General features: G+C 40.7%; 1 protein-coding gene and 1 long non-coding RNA gene across 6 annotated transcripts in view; both read right to left on the bottom strand.

The window, feature by feature from the left end:
* Mep1b (meprin A subunit beta) overlaps positions 1-12,319 on the bottom strand; it is a 28,036-nt gene extending 15,717 nt beyond the window's left edge. The window contains exons 1-6 of one of the 5 annotated variants that reach the window (XM_010641473.3): positions 12,296-12,319; positions 8,152-8,170; positions 7,268-7,318; positions 7,132-7,175; positions 4,553-4,631; positions 53-170 (exon numbers count right to left, since the gene is read on the bottom strand). In XM_010641473.3, coding sequence (XP_010639775.1) covers positions 53-170; positions 4,553-4,631; positions 7,132-7,175; positions 7,268-7,318; positions 8,152-8,170; positions 12,296-12,310 — 326 coding nt within the window. In that variant the 5' untranslated portion in view covers positions 12,311-12,319. Of the gene's footprint in view, positions 1-52; positions 171-1,992; positions 2,203-4,552; positions 4,632-7,131; positions 7,176-7,267; positions 7,319-8,151; positions 8,171-10,081; positions 10,281-12,295 lie in introns of those variants that run through there. The other 4 variants (XM_010641476.2, XM_010641472.2, XM_019210213.1 and 1 more) reach the window with 4 other exon arrangements.
* A 963-nt stretch (positions 12,320-13,282) lies between these two features.
* Positions 13,283-24,845, bottom strand: LOC104874456. Its single transcript, XR_783732.2, has 3 exons — positions 24,686-24,845; positions 13,997-14,124; positions 13,283-13,353 (listed from the first exon to the last, which is right to left on the bottom strand). It is a non-coding gene; the product is annotated as an uncharacterized LOC104874456 (long non-coding RNA).
* Positions 24,846-25,624: the final 779 nt, after the last annotated feature.

Genomic DNA, 25,624 nt, shown 5'->3' on the forward strand with positions numbered 1-25,624 from the left:
GTGGGGCTGTGCCTCAGTGATGGGACAGGGACTGAGACACTCTTGCACTTACCCGCTGCCCTTGAACACTGATATATAGTTAGCTTCTCCGGCCCAAGGCTTGAAGTCAATGCATGTTTTTAGCCGATAGCGTTCAAATGCTTTGAGGATAACTCCTTTGGCATTTATTTCTAAGGGAAAAGAACAAAATACACTTATTAAAATCACCATTGGCCAATTTGCCATAAATACAGGACATACACTATATTACTTATCACAAGTTAGTCCCTTCATGAATGTTTAATATAGTTTTATAAAATTTAGTAGCCAATACCAGTTAAGTATTATATACAAGTATTTGCTGCCAGGTGTGGTGGCGCGTGCTTATATTCCCAGCACTCTGATAGGCTGAGGCAGGCAGACTGTGTATTTGGGCCCCACCTGGACAACACAGCAAGAACTTGTCTCACAAGAAAAAAGAAAAAAGGGCCAGGGATACAGCTCCATGTGAGAGCCTGGAGTTCAGTACCCAGTGCTGCCAGTGGATGGGGTGGGGAACACATCACTGTTCCTCCCAGCTCTTCTGCCTCATATTCCTTTGAGGAAGTACAATACTGAACAATAAGAAGGGCATTTCTTCATCTCACAGAATACAAATGGTGGGTCATAGCAATCAAAACATCGGGGTCACATGCTTCATCTGAGACACTCCCTTGTGCAGCCAAGCCTCACCGCAGGACTGTTAACCTGAGGATGTTGGAGTTAGAGGGCCCACAGCTACCATGAAATGGCATGCAAATAAAATACCTCTATCTATATCTCCAAAGTATATTTCTTAGGGTGAGCACTTATGAGATTGTGACTAAGCCCAGGACCAAAACAGAATTAAGAATCATTGCTCTGGAGATAAAAAATGATGCTAAAAAATGATGACTAGATATGGACCTCAAAGACGGCAGAGGCAGAGGAAAACTATACTTCCTATATTTTTAAAGAAAAAAAAAAAGATTGGAGGGTAAGCTGAAAGAAGAGGTTGTATCAGATGCACAGGGAGAGGTTGTCACAGATGTGATCAGGAACCAAAGAAGTGAAGGATGGTGGTGGCAGAGTTTCAGCAGAGGAGGAGACCACTGGGCAGAATGGGAATGCTTTGGAGCCATGCACATTGCTCACCTCTATTCACCTTACTTTTGACCAAAACCTCTGCTGGTTTAATTAATCTTTATAGCTGTGGTGTTCTCATCAGTTAAGTGAGAGAATAAAATCAACGGCACATTGTAAGGATAAGATAAGAAGGTAAAGCAAAGTTCCAAGTCAAATGTCCATTTCCTCCTTCCTTTGGTACAGGGAACATGAACAGGGAAGGGGACATTGCCAGAGCCTCTGCAGGGTGTTCTGGCCTCCTTGAAGCCACCACAGCACAAAGTGAATTAAAGAATAAAGACATAAAGTCCTGAGACTTAGCTCAGTGGCACTGTGAGGGAGGGAGGGAGGGAGAGAGGGAGGGAGACAGAGAGAGAGAGAGAGAGAGAGAGAGAGAGAGAGAGAGAGGAAGAAGGAAGGAAGGGAGGAAGGGAGGAAGGAAGGAAAGAAAGAATAAAGACAGGAAGCTAAGACTTTCAGTGAAGAAGCTGGGTCTTGGAAACTGATCAATGCTGCTCTAGGCAAGAAAGGCCCCCAAGCACTTCCAGTATTTATTGAATACAATTGTGGGAAGGAATGCTTTGAAGGCATCTGGTGAAATACTGCCCAACACCTGGCCTGATGGTGCCAGGCAGGGCTGTTAGGGAGCAAGCACTGTTTATCTTGCTTGGATGAACAAACCAGTACTAGGACTGGGTGCAATTAGCAAGCAACCCATCAGGTGGGTCAGTGAGAAGCCATAATTCAGGGGAAAGGGTTTTAGCTGGGGTCGCGCTGACCTCAGCTGCATGGAACTCAGCAGAGCCCTGCCACTTCACAACCAGGGGCCTAGGTTTCTACGGCGGCCATTGAGGGAGGGGCTATACTCGCCAAGTCCACCAGCTGACAGGCCCATCTGAGTCACGGAGAGCTTCAGTCTGACTCTTGATATAAAACAATATACCCAAATTAGGGAAGGCAAGAAGCAGGTGCTACTCATAGTCCGCTAGTCCTGGGCAGGGACGTCTGCTACACTTTGGTGAGCACCCACTGCTTTGGCATTGGAGGAAGATGACACAGGATGCCTCTGTCTTGGCAGGACTGAAAAGGAGAATTCGATTCTCATCAGGGAGGCCCCCAAACCCATGGATCATAAGAACCACGTGGGGTTCAACCTGTTACAACACCACACAAATAATGTTAGCTCTGTAAATATCTTACAAAAGGCATATAAATAAAAAGGAAATTTAAAATCTTATCACTGAAGAATATTCAATTACCCTTATCATTTTTTTTACTTCTGAATACACACACACATATATATATATATATATATGTTTATAAAAGTGAAGTCACAGTCTTCCTACTATTTTATAAATTGTTTTTACTAAATAATATACGATCAAAATCTTTCTCCATCATTAAGTATTGTTTTCACCATTTTAAGGCCTGTATGAATGGCTATAACATGCCTAGATAACTCTTTGCTGCCAAATATTTAAATTGTTTCAAAATTTCTAGGCTGTAAATATCAAATCTGCATCATTTTTCATATGTGACTCTTATTTACAATAGGGCAGGATGATAGCAGTCACCATACCACTGCATTGCAACAGAACATAAACAGGTCATGGTAGTCTGAGCCTTTTATCAAAAGCTCAAGAGAATTCCCATCTTGTGTTGAACTGTCTTGAAACTCAACTAAGGTGTCACATGTGAAAGTGTTATAATTAGTACAGACCTCCAAGATGTTCTTTTACCATGTGCCTTTACTACAGCAAGACTTAATTAACTTTGCAATATAGATCCAGAAGAGCTCCACTTGTGATCATGTCAGGAATCCCTTGGCTCCCAAGGGTGAGAAAAATCGCTGGAAATCCTAGGGTCTCAGGTAGAAGGTCTGCAGGATGATTTCCCTTTTATTTATTATTTCCCTTTTATTTTACTTTGGGTTCCTATACCTTCGCCTCCACGTCCATCCCCACTTGTTTACCTCCAGCCTTTCCTCCATATTTTCTCTCCTTTCCCTTAGTCTGGCGCTCAAGAAAGGATTGTAATTTAAGGGAGTTGAAACCACCTCCCAGAAGATGCCTGGAGTTTAATCTGAGGCTTTTTGAGCAGAATTTCCAGGTGAACCAACCAGAATCTGAGAACTACAGAACATCCAGAAATCATTTCCAGAAGGCACCTCGCAAGGATTCATTTTTGCTTCATTAGAAAGTGGCCTTCCTTGGTAATTTCTTTAGTGTGAGTCATTAGAACATGGTATACATTTCTGAAATGTGAGGGAATACTTGACCTACTTTGAACACAGAAAATAAATTCAGTTTCTACAATATTACATAGAGGTATTTTCTGAATAAGAAAAATTCAAAATCACATAATTGAAAAAAGTGATCTATAAAACTTTGAAGTTTAATTCTATTATAAAGACTATAGCATAGAAAATGCAATATTAAGTGGAAAAAGGAGAACAAAAACTTTAAAACATCATAACTGTAAATGTGCATATTTTGGATGGTAGGATCTAGGCTGTTTTTAAACTATTGTTTTCCATGCATATATTTATCAATTTATATTTAAGTATTTATTGACTTCCAGAGATCAGGCTAACCATCAGATTTGCAAAGTGAAAAATAGTTCCTTTTCACAAGGCATTTACTATGCTGTTTATAACATTGCTTAAAAATAGGTAAATTTGCTAGGGATGTAGTTCTTTAGTAGAGCACTTGCCTAGCCATGACCAAGCTCTGAGTTCAATCCTTAGTCCTGAACTCAATCAATCAATCAATAACATGAGTGTGTTAATTAAATACAAAAATATAAATAAAGCCAGAATAGCTTTCTTTAAAATGCATGGCAAAAATAACTTGAGGTCCAGACAAATTAAAAATCACTTACCTTTCATAAAACATAGGGTACATTTTTTGAAAAAAATAAATATTTAAAAATTTAAAAACAAAAGTACTTCAAAATTTTTTTAATTAGTCTGTATTTGCAGTACATAATGACCACACTTCCTGTGGGGAGTTGGCTCATGTACGTAACATCTCTTAATACTTTGCTCCTTCCTCCTTTTTCTCCCCCTTTCCTCCATCTCTTGATCCCCTTCCCATTTGAGAAAGATAGATTTCCCCACTTCCCACGATCTATCTTTTATTTTATTCTTTATTAATATTTTGAGTTTCTCATATAAGAGAAACCATATGATATTCAAGCTGTGTGTCCTATTTATTTCACTGAAATTATGGTCTCAAGGTGCCTACAATGACTCCAGTGTATTCTTCTTTATGGGTATTTTGTTGTACATTCTGGTTATTTTTAAAAATAAATATACATAGCCACGGAAAGGAGCAAAGAAACAAAACTTTCGATACCACAAGCCTACCCATGAGATCATATTCTACGAGGAATGTGTATTAGTCACGGACACTCCCAGGCGCATACTAACCCAAGCTGTCTTCTAGAACATACGGAATGGTATGAGGCCATCTATAAGTTTCTCCAACGATGGAATTTCTACCTTGTGCCTGTTAAGAGCAAATATGAAAGGGCTACTTAAATGAATTAGGCAAAAACAACCAAGAGTCAATCTGGAAATAGATGAAGGTGAAAGTTCCCCCAGCTAGTCCGAATAGATTGGGTGGATCTCTACTTTTATCATAATACGACAGTTTCTAGGAAGAAGTGACTAATTGCTAGCATTAATTTTATCAATAAAGTTGAAGAAGAAATAATATAGGGCCAGGGATTTAGCTCTGCGGTTCCACTGCCTGCCTTGCAAGTAAAGGACCTGAGTTGGCACCCCAGTACCCCCGCAAAAAGAGAAGAAATGATACAAAAAAATGAGTATTAGAAACCTAAAAATATCGATAGCTTTTTTTAGAGATTAAAAACGTACAAGAAAGAAGTAATAGTAAAGCCTGAAAAATCTGTATCCCACAATATCAGAAAGGCCACACATGAGCTGAGCAAAAAAAAAGTTTTCCAAATATTTAGAGGAATTTTAAATTTTAAAATAGAAGATTAATAATATTTTGTTAATGTATGCATCCAGTTAACACACTGAACGTTATTCCAGGGAGTAAGTTTCCCTTGGCAATAAATGCACAAGGTTCATCTTTACATCGCTTGTATGCAGAGGGGAAGAAAAACAGTATGAAAGACAACGAAGTTAAAACAAGATGAATTTAAGGGTTGTGGAGAAAATTTTTTAAAACAGAGATGGACAAGTAGTAAGTAAAGAGAGAGAACAGATGATTTCAGAGAAGAGGAGGCAAGAATTAAATCATGGAAGGCCTCGATGGCACAGCTAGATGTAACAGGAAGCTGTTAAAAAGTCCAAGCCAGGAAGGAAACAGCGTCGTTGTCTAGTTAAAAGATGACTTCGCTGTTGTGGAGGGAGACAGGTACAAGGTAGAAGAGATTGTGGGAGGGCAACAAATGAAATAGGAAGACAAATGAGGAGACTATTAGAACAGTCTAGCAAGAAATTATGGGGCTTGAATTAGGCTGACAGAGTGAAGCAGACAGCCTGGGGTGGTTGTGGGAGATGACGACCGAACTTGCAGGGGAAGGGTGGGGAAAAGGGAAGAAATGAAGGAGATCCTGACGATTCTATGTATGTGGGGGAGTCTGGTGAGGGACTGATGAGGAATTTACAAGGAGGGGAGGCGAGGGAGGAAGGTACTGGGGGAAGGACCAGAGGACGGCTCAGGCGTGAGACGTGCTGTACACCTTTAGATGGGGCTGGCGAAGTGGCATTGGATGGACCCGTCTGGAGCAATGGGGAAGAGAAGGACTAGAGTTCCACGGAAGTCACTGGCACAGAGATGACTTCTGAACCCTGGCACAGGCGAGAGAACGCAGACGGAAGAAAGAGCAGGCCCAGGTCTGGGCGGACTCTAAGAACCGCAGCTCCGCTTCCTGGGGGGAAGGGCGGGAGAGGTGAGAGCCGAGCTTTCACTTCCAACACAGAGGGATAAGGACGGGACTCAGGAGTGTGTCTGTCAGAGAAGCAAAATTTCACAGAAAGAAAGGTCTACCGGGTAATCTCCAAGTCAAAGGGATGGATCAAATTAGGGTGGATCTTGTCAATATTCTTCTCTAGTTTTTACCGATTCCCAATACAATAACATTTTATAAACATTCTCCTAAGCAAACGCCATTTCTCCCATCATCACCAAAGGGATAGTAAGTTTTTTGTTTTGTTTTGTCTTCTTTTTGTACCAGGGATCATAGCAGGACCTTTTTCTTGCAAGGCAGAGAGATAGTGCATTTTAAAAGGTTTTTTACTCTGGTGGGCAATAAATAAATAATAAATGAATGAAACTCCCCTAAATTGACATGTAAATCCACATATGTGTTCACCTGTGTGTCATGATAAATAGGAATCAGCACTCTTTATGAACCGGTGTAGCGGACCCTTTGTGCCAAGGCTAACCTTTCCTGGAGTCAGGACAAATCACAAAATCTATTTTTTGTGACAAAAAGCCTGATTCATTGAAGATGCTTTAAAAGTCCGTTGAATCTTGATTCAACTAGATTGAATCAGTGAAGCTCCGTTTTTAAATGAACATGTTTCAGATTGCTACAATAATGCAAATCAGCCTGACCAATAAGATCAAGACATATGTGGTGGGTGGTGGTGGCTTTAATCACCCAGCAATCTGGGTCATGAAAGATGGAGACTCCTACAGTATGAGTTTCTCAGAGGACAAAGTATGCAGCGAATAAATGAACTGCTGTGGTTCTGTGCCCACAGAGATGGCTGCACTTAACAGGTTCAAGCCAGGAATCAAATGGTGTCATTGCTTATTGAGAAGATGCCTTTGCTGTGGGGAATTGGAACAGGTACATGGTACAAAGGCTGTGGGAGGACAATTGAAGCAGACAAACTAGAAGGGTGTGGGAAAAACCTGGCAAGAAATTAGAGGGCTTGAATTAGGCTGCCCCATCATTCCCGGCTACTCTGTATTTAGCTTTCAGCAATAATAGCAGCTCCTTCCTCCTTTTACTGTTGTAACTGACCTCATCGAGTCTGATGTCTCCCTGAAAAAGATCCAGGCCCACACCTAACAGCAATGTGAGAACAAAAATTCACGTCAGTACACTGGATTCAAACTCTTCACATAACAGATAATGTTTAAGAAAGAAATCCACAAACCTTCATTGATATCGAATATATCCTGATCAATTCCACCATCTATATCTTTGACTAAAATAAGAAAGAAAAAACACATTGAACATTACATTAGGAAAGGAGAAAATCTTTATCGATTATATAATCAGCAAATGAGCTTCTTTTGCTTGTCTTTAGAGTAGCTTGATTGATTCAGCATAGCTTGACTGATTAATTAATTAAGAGCCTCCCATGGACCAGGCTAAGGACTAAAGACAGGGCTTTTGTACCTGTACTCTGTCCTATCCACAGTATTTCAACATCACATGACTTCAGAAATATGAAGGTGGTCACTTTGTGTATTATTAAGCTTAACTTGGAAGACCAGATTATATGACTAACATGAAATAAATGTTAAAAATTAGTCCAACTAGCACCATCTACTCACTTGTGTAAATCCCTTACTAGCCATGTACTTTGGAACTCTTCCACGTAATTCTCGAGTTAAACTTAAATTACTCTTTTAAGATGCAAAGGCACGTAGATAACATGACCACATCCCTAATGTGTAACTGAATAGGAGCAGACTACTTCATCAGGGTCATTTGACTTCACACAAAATAGCTAAAACAATAATAGCAAGCCAGCCTTTCTAGAATGTCTCCGTGTCTGTCATTGTAGTTGGCCTTCCTTATGTCACCATAAATTTTTATTCAGAGCATGTGGATCCTAGAACATAATGAATAAAATGTCCTCTGATAAAAAGAAACCAGCATTGGACCAAATTTAAATGCAATTTTCACACATTAATGCTGCATATGCAATTATGTGTTATGCTTGGAGTTCAATATATTCTAAGTCCTTTTATTCCAAATGGCACATAACCTTCTTTTACTGTTAATCTAGAAGAAAACTCAAAATAGACTCACCAAAATTTTCTGGAGCTGGCTGGGAAGCAAACACATAAAAAAGATATTATTATGATGCCCATGATATGACTGCCTTCTTGGTTCCAATTTATAACTATACCTTATTGTTATCATTTATTCATTACTATTACATATTGATTTTTGGTATTTATTCAAGACAACAAAGAGCCTAAGATGATGTTTTCACATCATCTTCTTGTTTCATATATAAACTAAAACTGCCTGTTAAATAAATTTCAAGATAGGGGCTGGGGATTTACCTCAGAGGTTCCACCACCTGCCTTACAAGTGCAAGAACCCAAGTTCGATGCCCAGTACCATTAAAAAAAATTTTTTTTCAAGATAAAAGAAACAAGAAAACAGCTTCAAAACTTGAAAAGAATGAAGAACAACATGAGGAATGTGACCATTATGTACTACAAATGTGTACTAATTTTTAAAAAATAGTAAAAAAAGAAAAGAAAGAACATAAGACTCTAGCTCTCAAATTAGTGTCTTCTTTAAACATAATTTTCTAAAGACTTATGGAACAATGTCCAGAAAACCTAAAAATATATTCCCAGTGTTGAAATATTATTATATTTGTAAAATTTCTTTTAAGTGAAATATATTCAAGATCCTCTTAATCACGTTTTGTTTGCATGACTCTCCCAATGTTCTGCTTTCAAAGACAACACGAAATATCTAAGAAAGGGCTGGGGATTTGGCTCAGTGGTTCTGCTGCCTGCTTCAGAAGCACAAGGGTCTGAGTTCAACCCCCAGTGCCAAAAAAAATCTAAGAAAAAACAATGGGCAGATTATACACTTTAAAAAGTATTATTTTCTGAAAATAGATTGTCTACAAATGACCAACAAAATTCAGACTAAATGCCTGGCAGAAAAAAAAACTGAGAAACACCAGCCCAAGAAATTTCTTAGACAATATAATCTATAAAAAATTTTGATGGAACTGGTAGACAGTAGATATGGGTTATATTACTGCTATCACCAACAGTAATTTAGTTTACCTTCCTGTTACTTAGACTATGTAAAATATAATCAATATCTCCTTTTCATGAATATTGTGAAGGTTATATGATGTCATGTAAAAGCACATTATAAAATGTAACAGAAACACAAGTGTAAAGTACAATTATATTCAAATACAACCTGTATACCTACAGACAAAATCATTTGGAGCATTTAACTAGATGTCAGAATGAACTAGTTATATGGTTAAGGCTATTTTTAACATTAGCAAGTGCCTTGGTTGTCCCATACTACAACCACACACAAGCACACACTCAGAAGAATGTCTTATAGTTACCAAGTATTTGTTCTTAATTACAGTTTTATATACGTTAGAAGATATCTCTTAATGGTAGCACTCTCTGTTCTAGTCATAGACTATCAGCTCAATACAATAACTTATTTTAAATCATAACTAAAGGTTTTCTCCCCCAGCCATTGGAAACTTCATTTAAACCCCTGCATTGCTTTGTGGTATAAGCTATCTATCATTGTAGAAAGATTAGTCTAAATTGACAAAGACACAGAGAGAAATCCCATACTGTACAACTTTGTAAGTATTAACTATGCCTTTGATATTTGTCAGTCTTTTCATTCATGCCTCAAGTTACCCTAGCAGCAATAAAAACAGAATGATTTTCAAAATTCTCATTTTCCACCTTTTCAAAAGAAAACTTGTCTTACCACAATGAAACTAAAAGAAAAGCATAACTTTATGTCAGTGTCTCTTATTCTCTCTCTGGAGGGGTTGCTTCTTACTCCCTGTATCCTGCCAGCCAATCCCTACCACCAAAGAGGAAACTCATTTGAGATTAACATTTTCAAATACACTTTGTAAAACATGAACTAAGAGTTGTTCATTACTGACTGCGGTCAACGGCTCCCAGTATTTCTAATTGTTTTCTGTACAGTGTTTCCTTACCAAGCCAGAAACCATGAGAAGGATGCCAAAGAACAGAGACCAAGGAAGAGACCACGGATCCATGTTGTAGCGTCTGGTTGGAAGTTGTAAACTATGACATTCAGAGCAGAGTTGATTTTTTAAAAGGCCAACATCATAACGTACAGCCTTTTTTATCTCAATGATCCACTTTGCAGGTCAGTGCTCTACTGTAGCAACCTTCAATTGAGGAGTTAAAGTCCACTCCTCCCTACACACCTTTCTGGTGTTTGTTTGCTTTTTCCCTGTGCCAACATCCAATAGCTAAGTGCCTGGGTAAGACCTGTTAAGGAAATACATTCCCTGATGTATATCGTCAAGTCCCTAAGACTCCAAAATGCCATTTGAGAAAAAGAAACTACCAAACTATTTTTTATTCTTATTTACGAAGCTCCTCCTGCCCAGATAGCCCTCGGCTGTGTTCTCATGTCCAGTTATGCCTATTGCTTTTTATTATTCATTCAGTTAATAAAAACTTACTAAGTGCCTGCAATGTATTGAGTTATAAAATTTATGAATGTGCCTAGAAATAGGCGCATATGATATTCAAATGTAAAGTAGCAAAATAGTGACATGTCTCACTCCTGAAATTTTTCATCAAATAATGCAAATGGGAGTTAGGATAAAATGAGTAGTAATGAATGGTCACTGGTTTTCTAACAAAATAATATTCCCAATCCATTTCTTCATTCTTTCTTTTTCCTTTTCTTCTTGGAATAATTTCTTTATAGAAACAATATACTTTTAGTTCCCATGGCTTTACCTACCCGACATATAGAATAGTAACTTTGAAATGCTATTTTCTCTCCACAGTTTTTCCTTCCCCCTCTCTAACTTGGTCCTCCCTCCATTCTGTGCTAATAGAAAGGATATGAAAAGGCATTCAGCATAGACAGAGGATCTGGAAGGGTGCTTTCTAAATACAAGCAAGTCATCCCTCTCCTCTGAGGGTAGGGCAAAGGCTAAGAGGCAAATCTGCAATGGTAGGCATTGATCAGCCCTTATTTGCCCTGGACAGTTGTAGATTTCAAAACCAAATGGACTTGTTCCGTAGCTAGAGTCACTAAGAAGTAACATGACCCTACAAAAGAAAGCGCGTCTTAGGGGGAGGAGAATAGTTCCTAGGAGACCAAACCGGCACAGATGTACTAGAGAGAGTCACCAGGCCAGAAAGGGATAAAGACGTCTCCATAACAAGCAGCACAGGGTGACTAAGGACCAGCCTGTCACTGGCAGCTGTCACTATGTAGCTGGTGATGACTGATCTACGGTGGCCTGTCATAACCACTCCAAACCCCACAACCTCAAAAGAATACCAACATCTTGGGAAAAGCATGTGGACAGAGAGCCAAAACTATTTTATCAGACACCACGTGAGAGCTCAGCATGGTGGAGCCACCTGGAAGTGACAATCTGTGGACCACTTCCCAGAATGACAGTGGTGGGGCTGGCAAGTCCCGTCCCTACATTCACTGGATCCTATGTGTACTGAGCTGTAGCTGTGGTTTATCTTTGCTGGGCAACCTCTAGGAAATATGCAGGGAATTACTTCCCTCGTATGATTCTTAAAGATTAATCTCGATCAATACATTTATTCTGAAATGAGCCTGAGTAAATTTTGTTGCAACTAGCCTGAGAAGGCTGTGATGACAGGTGATATTGGGGGTCAGATGGGGCTCTCCAAATTGCTTAGGACTTTAAGTTAAGGTGAAGAGTCAAAATGATTTACCCGAGCCAGGGATTTAGCTCAGTGCTTCTGCCACCTGCCTTGCAAGTGCAAGGTCCTGAGTTTGATCCCTGGTACAAAAAAAAAAAAAAAAAAAAAAAAAATTACCCCGAATATATGGATGGTCCTAAAATAATAATACTGTTACAGAAAAGTACAAACACTCCTGCACATGTTTCTGTGAGCTGAGAATTGAAGCCCAACTGCATGGCATACGTGGGGTCGGGAAACTCTCTTTGGAGGTTAGGGAAAGTAGAAATAGGAAAAGTAAGAAGCAACAATTCCTAGGATGTTGGAGTCTATTTTAAAGTCTATAGCACGTGGACAGAGCTTCACTAGGAATCTCGCGGAAGGTCTGACTCTAAGAAATGTGTTTGCTAGAATGAAAGGCTGTGTTTCGCATGTCATCATTTTCTGGAGCTGGAAGTGAAACTCTCCTGCAGAAACCGCGCTTGACGGGCCTCACACACCTCCGGCATCACCATCCGGCTGCCGGGAAGCCTTCATACACTTCATCGCGGCATGTGGAGTTCGATCCCAGAAAACGGTCTCGGCCTGTGCTTGTGGGCGCCCTGTGCTCTTCGTTTCTCCCCCGGCAATGTCGTCAACGGAAAGCCCCTCACCCGACGTGATCGGGCTTGCACACTGTGTGGAAGTTCGCTGGGACCATCAGAAAAGCATGTCTCCGGGATGGGATTCTATTCCAGACCTCAGGAGAGCAGACCGTGGATGGAAACATTTTCTAACAGAAACAGTCCAGAGATGGCTGCGAAGATCCAAGGACTTCAGGTCGTTATTCTCAGAGTGCTCATTTTTTAAACCTGATTCTCCCTCACAGAAAAAACAAACAAAACATAAGTAAAAGTTTGTTTCCCAACACTAGCTCTTTATGAAATCTTTTTTTTTTCAGGGGGTACAAGGACCTTGCAATTGTGAGGCAGGCAGTGGCACCACTGAGCTGAATCCCAAGCCCTCTTGCCGTCTTTATGAAATCTTATAAACACTTCTATAACATATTGAAATGTACATATTGAACTTAAATGAAACTAAATGGATATAGGAAAAAGGAAATTGATGAATGTGGAGTGAGCAGAGTCACCATGGGCAGCTGGGAGAACACAAATGCTCACCCCACTGAAAGACAAAAGAGCTCAAAGGACACCTGCCCAAGTCATCTGCATTGCCTGGCAGTGAGCAGAATAAATCACATTTTTTACATAGATATTTTAAATCCTTTACCCAAAGTACTATCTTTCATCCCACTTTTCAAAATAGTTTCCACAAAAACAGAACGAGTAAGATGTGTATATAGATTAGAAATTTAAGCACTTGGCTCATGTGATTATGGAACTTGGCAGGGGTTGGCCAGAAAGCTGGAGACCCAGATAGGAGTTGAAGGTACAGCCTGAGCACGAACACCGCTGAAATACTTCTTCTTCTCCGGTCTTCTGTCCTTTTTCTCTTCAGGCTTTCAGCTGATTGCGTGAGGCTCATCCATGTTACAGAGATGATCTGTTTTATTCAAAGTCTACAAAATTAAGCACAAGTCTCATCTTCTACAAAACACCTTCATGATAACATTAGACCAGTGTCTGACAGATATCTGGGTACAATAACTTAGTCAAGTTGATATATAAAATTAACCATCACAGTTACTTATTTTTTACTCCTCTCTTATTTTCCAAACTCTTCAAGATGATGTGTTTAAGAGGTAGCTGCGGGTCACACTACCCGTCATTGTCCCCTAAAGCAACTGGCTTAACTGCCCACCATACCGCAGGCTGAAGGCAAACATGTTATCTCTTACAGTCAGGATAACCACAGAGCACTCACATCTTTGGTGCTTATAAATATCATAAAATATATTTATAACTTGATAAATATATCAAATTACATTTGATAGAAGGATAGGGGACAGTGAGAAGCTCTGTCCCTGGGTAAGATTCCCACACTACAGTTTCCTGGACTGATTTTATACAGGGAGCTCTTCTGCTGGGCGCCATCCCACAAAAGAACAGTGGGGTGAAAACTCACTGCAGTTTGACCTTCTGCCTACTGCTAGAAAGGGATCAGCAGGTGGCTCATAACCTTTGACAAGCGCAATCCAGCTCGGTGGGCACCTGCTCTTATGCATTTACTCCAAGCGGGGACAGTTCTAGCAGAAGCATCACCTGATTCTGTGATAGAAATAGTGATACTGACGGCCGCTCAAAAGTTCATGGCTGGATGTCTATGGGACGGTTACAGGGGTTTGACTCCTTCAAATCCTGTTTCTGGTCACCGTCACTGTACTTGAGGCCTGCAAACATGTGGAAGAAGGGATTCATCACTCCTTGTTTTGATTGCATTTATGTATGGCATTCATTACCCAGTTTTGCATTTGTTTTTTTACACATCTGCCTCTCTCTAGTAAGTAGCAACCCAGCACATTGAAATTTGGGATTCCAGTTGGTGGCATGTGGAAAGTGTTTGGCAAATATTTGCTGAAAGAAATGAGAATGAACTTTTGAAAAACACTGTCTATCTGTGAATTGTCTTCATAGCCTCCCTTATCTCTGCCGGATATGAAAGTCAACAGTCAGTAAGATCACATATTGTTGTCCTGTGTGTTTTTGTCCAGAAAGAACTTGCACTTCTCACTGGGAAGTAACACAAGGCTTTGTTGCAATGTATTGTTATGGGCTTCCTATATGTACACATCACCACTTGAGGATTTCTTTGGGCTGAATCAGACTTAAGTCCAAAATCAACAAAGAGTGCTTCTTGGGGGTGGGATTGAGTGTGCCCAACAATAAGGTAATCTTTTAAAAAGTTACTCATGAAGCTTCAAGTTTCCCATCCAGTGTTTAAGAAGTCAGCAGTCTGTTTTAATAAGTGAAAAACTGAACAAACTGAAAAAATCACCTGCTCTTCTTAGATCCATAAGAGAAATGTATTATAGGACAAGCTCTTGCCCCTAAATTTGGAGAGGCCCACAGGTCAACACAGAATCACAAGAGAGCAGAAACCACTGGCAAGGAACCAGCACAGGGCTTGGGAAATCTGTAACATAACTGCCAGATTGCTGGAGGGTGGGTGTGGGCAAGTCTGAATGATGCAATCTCCAAGGGAACCAGGCAGCATCCCAGCAGGAGGCGCATTTTTGTGAGTTTTGCCTCCATCCGCTCTATCAGGTTCCCATAGTGAAAATCCTCTCGTGATTCCTGCAGGGGAGGAGAAAATCATTCTGAAAACACCAGAGTTCATGTTCCTCTTAACAAGGTCCGCCTTCAGGAAAAACTACTTCACCAGAGTCTAAACTGCTAGAGAACGTAACTGGCCTGAAGGAAGGAAAAGCGCCCCTCCAGCAGGCTCTAGCCTCCCTCACAGAGCAGCGGAAATACTATCTCCTGTCACACTACCATCCTGGCTCACCCAGGGGACAGAGTGTGAAGAGTGAGAAGCACATATGGACTTCACAGCCCAGAGGTACAGGTCACCGAAGGAGTGATGAATAAGCATGGGGCGATAAATGCTGCGCCTCCCCTCCCACCTTACCACCACCACACACCTCTGACCCCGTACACTTATATCCAGCTACCCCCAAAAAATTACAAGGTACCCTAAAATCAAGAAAACAGTATGAAGAAACAGAGCTGATGTCAGAATCAGATTTGGATAGGATGGGGATATTGGAATTATCAAACCAGGAATTTAAAACAGGTTTATGAGAATGAACCTCAGCAGCAAAGTCCACGTTTAGCATGCATGAAGCCCTGGGTTTGAACCCAGTACCACTAAATGAATAAGTGAAACAACTATGATTTTTATGGTACTCGGATAAAATAAACATAATGCAAGGATAGGTGGGTGATGCAAGCAGATAGGTAGAAATTCTAAGAAGGAACCAAAAAGAAATGCTAGTGATGAAAAATACTGTGACAGAAGCGAAGAATGCCTTTGATGGTCTTATTAGTAAACTGGACACAGCTAAGGAGAGGCTCTGAGCTTGAGAATATCTCAGTAGAAACCTCCCTCCAAAACAAGAAAAGAAACTAGAGCAGAATATTCAAAGATTGTGGGACAAATACAAAAAGCGTAACTTACACATCATGGAAATACTAGAAGCAAAGAAAAATAAGAAAAGAAATATTTGAAGCAGTGTCTAAAAATTTCTCCAAAACTATATGTAAAAACAAAATCAAAGATCTAGGAAGTTTAGATTAGAGAATACCAAGCAGAGTAAATGTCAAAAATCTACACCCAGGTTCATCTATTTCAAGCCCCAAAAAAGAAAAGATAAAGAAATGATCCTGAAAGAAGATACTGCATAGGGGAAAACACCTTCACTATAAAGGAATAAAGATAAGAATCACCACCTGGTTCCGATGAGTTCACTGACCAGCTCTACTGAACATTTAAGGAAAAAATTATACCAATTCTATATCATCCCTTTCAGAAGATAGAAGCAGAGGGAATGCTTCCTAATTTGTTATATGAGGCCAACAGTACCCCAAGCAAATAAAAGCATTATTAAAAAATACTATAAACCAGTATCTCTCAAAACATAAATGCAAAAATCCTTAACAAAATATTACCAAATCAAATCCAACTATGCATAAAAAGAATTATGCACCATGGCCAAGTGGAATTTATCTAAAATTAGCAAGGCTGATCAACATTTTGTTTAAAAATACTCTTTTGGGCCGGGGATTTGGCTCAGTGTTTCCACTGCCAGCCTCGCAAGCACAAGGGCCTGAGTTCGATCCCTGGTACAAAAAAAAACAAACCCAAAAAGAAATCTGAAAAAAAAAAAGACAAAAAACACTCTTTAAAAGCTCTTAACACTTAAGCCAGTATATGGTCACTCACTCAGGAGGTTGAGGCAGGTGGATCACCATTCAAGGCTAGCCTGGGCTACATAACAGCCTATCAAGACCCTGTCTCAAAACAAAACAAAACATAAAAACTGGTTAGAATGTGAAGCAACAGGAACCCTCCTTCAGCGCCCATGGGCATGCGGAAATGTTAGAGTCATTTTGGAAGACAGGTTCTTACAAAGCAAACAGACCTTTACCATACAATGCAGCCACCTTCCCCTTAATATTTACCTAAGGGAGGGGGAAACTTTCAGCCACACAAAATACCTGCACTAAAGTGTTTACCAGCTTGCTTCACAACTGCTGCGACTTAGAAGGGAGCGACTTACTCTTCAGTGAGAGAAGGCAAATACATTGTGGATCCTCCAGACCTCAGATGATTTAGTGCTGAAGCAGACGAGCTACAAAGCCACAAAAAACCATGAAGAAATGATTAAAAACATTTTACTAACTGAAAGAAGCCAATCTGTACAGGGTTATACCCTGTGTGAGTCCAACATTCTCCAGAAGGCAAAACTATGACGGACAATGGAAAGGCCCGAGGTTGGCCAGGTTTAGGGGTGCTGGAGAGAACTCTCAGGATAGGGAACTCTTCTCTGCCCTGCAGAGTGAACACACACTCGTCAGAACCTGAACAATGTACGACACCGAAATGAACCTAATGTGAACCATGAACTCTGGGTGATAACGCTGTATCTAGGTAGGTTCCTCAGCTGGAACAAATGGACCAGTCTGTGGGGGATGCCAACAGGGGAGGCTGTACACCTGTGGGTACAGGGGAGTTATAGGAAATCTCTGTACTTTTCGCTCTATTTTGTCACAAACCTTGAAATGCTCTGAAAGTAAAGTCTGACAAAAACAATTTTAATTGACGGAAGCTATTCATCGATATTTGAACAAAAACATGTAAGTCCAGAAGATAGGTGGGTACTTGGGTCAACTAAGGTGATGCAGTCATAGGCTCCTTAGAGGCAAACACCAAGATTCAGTTAACCCAGCACTTAAGAGGCTGAGGCAGGAGGATCACCACAAGTTGGAGGCCAGACGGGGCTACCTAATGAGCTCAAGGCCAGCCTGAACTTCATAATGAGACCCTGTCTCAAAAAACAAACAAACAAAAATAGATCAAGTTTGCCAGCTAGCAGGCAGCACATTGTATACACCCAGCACTACCCAGCATCTTGCGTCTTTTCTCCTGCTGCTGACGTTTGTTTTGTTTTACAGCGTGTGCCTTCTGAGGACAGTCACCTAGACCTACTGGGACGACAAGCACATTCCAATGTATGTGTAAACAACATTATCTGCAGGGCAGAAACAAAGACAACACAGTCACACGCATAGGACAATTCTAGGCTGTTGCCAGGGGAAATGAACTTCACTCTTCTACAATGGATACCTAACGTGGCATTGTTAAAGCCGAAGCTATATCCACGCGGAGAAAATGTGCTGGATGGAAGCAAAGGAAATTTGAGAGAAGCAGTCTTGCTCCTGCTCTCTCAGCTCTACTTCTCCACTCACAGTGACACTCGGCCTGGACCACTTTCACCAAAACTTAAAGAGCAGGCTGAATGTGCGGTTCGGTTCTCTGCAATCCAAGTGAGCAGACCACCCCTCCTACACGGTCTGTGGTGACTGTCCCTTCCTGTCATATTTCCATTCCTCTGCTGTTGTCACAGCTGAGAGCAGCAGTTCCCAGACTGCCCTGTCTTGAGAACACTTTTCATTCTGAAAAATAACTAAGTACCCTAAAGACATTGTAACTTGAGTTAATTTTTTGAGTTAAGTGTTAGTATCAGTCTATAATCAATACTGACCTTATTAGAAATTAAAACAATTTAGATATTTATTATTCATTAAAAGTAGCAATTATATGTCTTATGTGGTTTTTCCCACCACCCCCTACCAGGGATCGAACTCAGGACCTTGCCACTTGGGAGGCAGGTGCAGTACCACCAAGTTAAACCCTCGGCCCTCTCTTATGTGTTTTATATGGTTTTTGGCTTGTTAATCTGGCTGTTGATCTGTGTTTATGATAATTAACTTGATAAGGACTTATGAAAATAAATCAATGAATCTGATGTTGGCAAAAAGTGCTATAAAAAGGGGGGTATAGAAGAAGGGGGAAGGAAGTGAGATGTATTACATACATGTACCAGTTCCCCACAATGAATGTAATTATTATGTACTGTAAGCAAGTGCTAATAAAAATTTAAAATAGCAATTATAAACCCATTATATATTACCATAAATAAAATATGTTCATAAAAAGTAAAGAGTATGTTTGAAAATAATAAGAATTGCATTGTCTTCTGGGTATGGTGACACACACCTATAATCCCAGCACCTGGAAGGCTGAGACAGGAGGATTGCCAAAAGTTCAAGGCCAGCCTGGGCTACATGGTAAAATTCTGCCTCAAAAAAAAAAATATATATTGTGCCTCACAAGAGCAAGTTTCCGAGTTTGATACTAGTACAAAAAAACTGCATTGTTTTACCCTTTTACAAATCTCAATGTCTGGCTTAATCGAAGACAGGTGCTTCTGCATTTGATCAATTGCAACATATTGCCATAATTAAAGTATATGAAGAAAATGTGGCTTCAAAGAGAAAGGTAGCTGAAAATGGAGGAGTATTTTAATAGTCTTGAAAATAATATGACCATTCTACTTAAATACTACACCCAAACTCAAGCCGCAGTTTCTTTAACTATATCAATGAATTTTTCACGTTCTGTTACATTCAAATCCATCTGAACGGATTCTTTACCCATGTGGGATTTTGTAATAGCACTCATTTTCCTTTTAGAAAACCTAGGTTCCCTGGTTGTGCAGATCTTCCACATATTGGCACATGTAATCATACCTTCACAGATAAATCCCTTTTTTCATACCTCTGCCAACCTCATTAGGAAAGTGGATAAGTATTTAGGAAACTGTCTAGTTCACAGCTGCAGACACAACTTTTCTAAAATTTAACTTTGGAACGCACAACTGCAAGGACTCAGTGTCATCAGAATGACAAGAAAGGTATGTGCGAGTGGTCAAGCAAGGAAACAGCTGCTTGTAGTTTATCTCGGCGTCCAGGAAGTTCATTTAAAAGAGAAGCCAGGCTTTTGGGGCAGTCCAAGTGGCGAAGCCTACAGAGAGCACAGTTTTGACAAGGTTTCCTGGGTCACCAAGGCTCCTGATGGACTGAGAGAGGTAGGCGCCCCCACCACTCTGACCTGCACCCTACCTGGGGGTAGGAAAGTGGGTTGTGGTGATCATACCGCGAGCCCTTGATTTTCAGATCCCTGCCATGACGGTGAACAGAAGCCGATGTCTCTGAGGGTGCACTGTGGGAGGTCTAGAATCCACCACAAAACTCAGCTGTGCCAGCCCTGAAAACGTCCCCATGGACAGGTGCTACTGTGGGTGCTGGGCCCTCAAGTTGTTGACTTTGCTCTGAGGGGGCAGAGCGGGGGGGCGGTGAGCGTGGCGTATGCAAGGTACGAATCATCACAGGTTTTAGTAAGAATATGAGGGAAAGAAAAACACTTGATTCCAAGTTTAAGTGTCCTAATTTCAGCCACGTGCCAGCGTTTCCATGGAGCCCAGGACGTAAGAAAGCCATCACACCCTGACACAGTTGATTAGGTGATTGTTTTTTTCTGTCAAAACAGGCAGAAAGTACAGACTCTGTCTTGATCTGAGAGAAAAGAGCAGGAAAAGAAAAAAGATAATAAACAATCATGGAAATCACAACTGCAATTATGAGCGATGTAGGGAATCGTGTCATCGGCATTAGACATTTCAAATCCAGGTGCCAGGAGCCAAAGATAACCTGCATACTTCAAAAATCAAGTCCTACATAGCAGATGACTTGATTTGCTTTCATTATACTAGAAATCCAACATCCATTCATGATTTAAAACTCTGAGGAAAATGGGCATAAGGCTGAGGATTTAGCTCAGTGGCATTTCCTGCCTGGCAAGCGTGAGGTCCTGAATTCAATCACCTGTTCAGAAAGAGAGGGTGGGGGTGAGAGAGAGAGGGAGAGAAAATGGGCACAGAAGGACTTTACCTCATCTGATAAAAGCTGTTTATGACAAACCTATTGTCAATATATTACATGGAGAAAACCTGAAAGCATTTTTCCAAAACCTGGAGAAAGACAAAAATGTCACCATCACCACTCCTGTTCATTATTCTACTTGAAATTTAGCCACAACAGTTGGGCCAGAGAAAAATAAAAAGGATACATTTAGGAAAATAAGTCAAACTATCCCTATAGATGATATGATCCTTTAGTAGTAAACCAAAATTATTCATCCAAAAGACTCCTCAAATTAATAAACTGACTTTAAAAAGTAGCAGGATACACAATCAACATAAAAATCAGTAGCAAAAGAATAAGGCTACAAGAGCAAGAAGCAATTTAAATATGTTAAGGGACCATTTTCATCACCAGAATTAAGGATTATTTTAATGTTACATCATTGTCTTTTCTCCTTTACTTTCCTTTTTAGTTTTATTTTATGATTCCCTATTTTTAATGTTCATACAGAGATTTCTTTACCTGAAAAACCAAATAGTTTCTCTGGTGTGAAAAACTAATAGTACACAGGATCCTAATGAGATAATTAATAATGTGAAATAGGAAGTAAAGGGCTAAAGGTCTAAGGAAAGTGGGAAGGGTGGGGGAAAGGTAATAAGGGAGAGGAAAAAAATATGAGAAACTGAAAAAATGGAAATAAAGTGTTTGTAAATGGGGAGGGGAAGAGGGGGTGAAGGGAGGGCAGGGACAAGGGGAAAAATGAGAAGACCTATTATGTAAAGGTACAGGATCCCAATGATGAATGTAACTGTATTGTATACCTAGATTGTACCAATAAACTCAATAAAAAGAAAAAAAATCAGTAGCATTCCGGTACACCAACAATGAACAGAAAGAAACTAGGAAAACACCACAGTAGCTTCAAGAAGTATTACCTAGGAATTAACCTAACAAAGGAAGTGCAAGACCTCTAGAATGAAAACTATAGTACGCTGAAAAAAGGACATTAAAAAGGACAGTAGAAAAGGGAAAGATTGCCACCTGTCTTGCAAGCACTAGGTCCTGAGTTCGACTCCCAGTACCAAATAAAAAAACAAAGAAAAGGGAGCGATACTCCCTGTTCTTGGATAGTCAGAAGCACTATTGTCAAAAGGGCCATACTACCAAAACTGATATATAGATTTAATGCAATCCCAACTGAAATACCAACAGTATTCCTCACAGAACTAGAAAAAATTCATAAAACTCATATAGTATCAGAAGAGACCCAAAATAGCAAAAGCAATCTTGGGCCATAAGAACAAAACAGGAGCTATAACAATCCTGGATTTCAAGTTATACTACAAACCTACAGAGATCAAAAACAAAGTCACATGATATTGGCACAAAGACAGACATGTTGGTCAAACAGAACAGAAAAGAGGATGCAGAAACAAACCCCAGGCACGTTCAGCTGTCTGATCTTTAACAAAGGGACCGAAAATGTACACTGGAGGAAAGCCTCTTTAATACGATGTCTTTAATTCTTCTGGAAGAATACGAAAAGGGAATAACTAGGTTGAATGGCATGTCTAGTTTTAGGAATTTCCATACTGCTTTCCGTGGTGGTTGTATGAATTTACACTCCCACCTACAATGTGGAAAGGTTTCTTTTTCTTTTTTTCTTTTTTTACCACGGATCGAACTTGGGTCCTTTTGCTTGCAAGGCGGGCAGCAGAACCACTGAACCAAACCCCCCACCCGGAAAGGGTTTCTTTTTCCCTACAGCCTCACCCGCACTTGTCATTTTTTTCTTGATGATGGCCATTTTTTTTCCCCCAGAGTGGGATGGAGTCTCAGTGTTGTCTTCATTTGTATTTCTCATTCCTCCTGTTAATTTTTATTAATGGGAAGTAAATCTAGCATTTTTCTTCCTTGTGAAAACATTGCCAACAAGGTCTCTCCCCTCTGGAGCCCTGTGGCTCTGCTAACGCCTATTGCAACTTGCACATATGTGACATCCACAGGGAAATGCTGAAAGCCACAAATGCTACAATTTAATAACCTTCTATGGAATTTTAAGAAAGCGAAGAAGTAAATCCACCCCTGGACTTCACCCACGCAGGCCAGAAAGAACTAAAACCCACTCTGTAGAGGAGAGGCGGCGGCGCTGGTCTGCAGGTTCTCAGACGTGGTGGGCAAAAACCCAACCAGGGGAAGGCACCTAGAAGGAGAAGCCACTTGCCGTCCCTGGCATTGCTTACAGCCCAGATCCAGCGAACACGCCATCCAGGGAAAAGTTCAAATCCCCTGGAGGGAAGAAACTGCAGCAGTGGCTGCCGGGCTGCTGATCCGCACCCAGCCGAGCGGCCAACACCCAGTGCCCAGCTGTCCTAACTCTCCTGCCCTGGGACATGGAGCCCAGGGAGCAAGATGGTCACAGAGACTACGCCTCCGATCAGGACCCCAAGGGAAGCCCAGGCAGAAAGAATCCCTCAGAGGGCAGGGACAGAGTGACTGAGTTTGGGACTGCACCGGCTGGCAGGGGCTGTGACGGGTGGGATCTGGGGCGAAGAAGAGACACTAGAAGAGACACTAGAGCAGGCTGCTTGCTTAGGTCTTCTCATAGGATTTCTGCCTCTTTATAAATCCACTAAGACTGTGTTACTTTCTTTTTTTTTTTTTGTTGTTGTTGTTACCGGGGATAGAACTCGGGTCTTTGCGCTTGCAAGGCAGGCCACCGAACCGCTGAGCTAAATCCCCGGCCTAGACTGTGTTACTTTCTACTTATAAATTCTTTCCTTTACTTCTTTCCCTCTGCCCCCAAATATCCCCTCAATCTTTTCTTCCTCTTTGCTTTTTTATGGGTATAAAAATAATATCAAAAATTACTTTTCCTCTCTTTTGTCTGCATTGTTTCTTTTTTAGCTTTCTTTTCCTCTTGAGCATCTTTTTCAATTTTTCTCCTTTGATTTATTTTTAAATCTTTTTTCATTTCTCTATTGTATTCCTTCTCCCCCCCACACACACCTCTCTTTTTCTGCAGCAGGTCCTCCTGCTTCAGCCTCTTGAGTGGCTGGATAAGAAAACCAAAGATGTATTTAAGAAAAAATGTATCCCCTGAAATCATCGCAAAGAACTTTGCAAATCTAGAGATTGAAATGGAAACCCTGTAAACAGGGTATTTAGAATCCCAAGAAGACATGACCAGAAAAGAACCTCTCCATGAGACAGCATAGTTAAAACCTCAGAAATACTGAACAAAGAGTACTAAAAGCCATTAGCATCGAGTAATCCATAAAAGCAAGCACGTCAGAGTAACTGATTTCACAACACAAAATTAAAGGCCAGGAGAACTTAGAAGTTTTTCACGTCCTAAAAACAAATAATTGCCAACCCAGACGACTGCGTTTTGCAAATTTATCTTTCAAAATTGACAGAGAAATATAGCGCATCATGACAAAGAGAATTTAAAGAAACATATGACCACCAAACCAGCATTGTAGAAAATATTTGAGAGATTTCTAAACAGAGACAGCAAGGCTCACATTGCCAAAGACCCCGAGGAAAAGAGAAAATGCATGACTGGGTGAGTAGTTAGACAGGGAAAGTAAAAAGGCATTGGCACTGAAAAATTAATACAGTGGCAGATATCAGTAAAGAGCTGTCAGTAACAAAGCTCAGTGCACATGGTCTTAACTCTCTAAAAAGACACAAACTGGAAGGAGAAAGAGAAGAGGAAGAGGAGGAGGAGGATGTGTAGGACAAAAGGGAAGAGGAGGAGGACAAGGAGGAGCAAGAAGAGGGGAAAAAAAAACCAACAACAAGAACCTGTGGAAGAAGAGGAGCCCAAGCAAAAGCCTTGTCTGAAACCCACTCTGAGATCCATCAACCGCCCCATCTGTTTCCTCTGCCAGTGGCAATGCAACACCCAACACTCCCGGAAATGAGCCTCCCTGTGGGGATTTATTCCTTATGAAAACTCACCAGATCAATGTTAGAGGCGTTCTCCTGTCATCAGGTTCCAGTCCCACCTGCCCAGTGTGCGACACAGGCCTGAGAAAAAGACACACTAAGAGACAGAACTGAGAGAGAAAGCGGGGTGCCAGGACGACCAATGCCGGTGCAACCGACAAAGGCACCGGACAGTCCCAGGCACTGACTTTTATTGGCAATCATTCGGGATAAAGGCAACATGTGGTTTCTGTAGAAATTAATGTAAACAAGGCTCATAAAGGACGAGACAAAGCATTTGCAAATTAGGAACAGACTAGACAAAATATATGATCGTAATTAGAACATTGTCTGTCCTTCAGTCTGAAGGTTTTAGTTTTGGAGATGGAATTTGGGTGTAAGTTACTCTGACCTGGGCACAGAGACTTCAGCCAAACTCACTTTTATAAACGAGCCAACTGTGGGGCTCCCTCTTCACAGCCTGCTTTGGGCATGATCAATGTTACAGTCCTCTGCAGATCAACACAACCCAAGGAACATAGGCCAAAAATAGGACGAAGTCTTAAACTGGGTGCTTCTAATAGTCCTGGTCAGCCTGATTCTGTGAAAAGGAAGCAGCTACCTGTAGATGGTGTGTGTAACAGATTGGAGGATGAAGGTAGTGATGGTGTGCCACAAAAGAGGAAAGTGGTTTGATTGGGTCATGGTGAAGATGATAAAAAGGCTGCCAAAGACACTGAGAACACTGAAGAAAAGCACAAATATAGAAAGACGCTCACTGAGCAAATCTCACAGCCAAACATGAGCAATTTGTTTATCCTCTGCATTGGTCTTCTGTGGATTCTGTACTGATGGGAGGATAAATCAGACCATGGATTAATGAGAAAATCCTAGAATACATAGATGAAGAAGCTACATCAGTTGATTTTTCTTTATTCAAAGGGTAAGGTTCATAGTTCACCTCGGAGTATT

This window comes from Fukomys damarensis, unplaced genomic scaffold, assembly GCF_012274545.1.
Source record: "Fukomys damarensis isolate Sample0158 unplaced genomic scaffold, DMR_v1.0_HiC HiC_scaffold_30, whole genome shotgun sequence".
NCBI classification, from domain to species: Eukaryota; Metazoa; Chordata; class Mammalia; order Rodentia; family Bathyergidae; genus Fukomys; species Fukomys damarensis.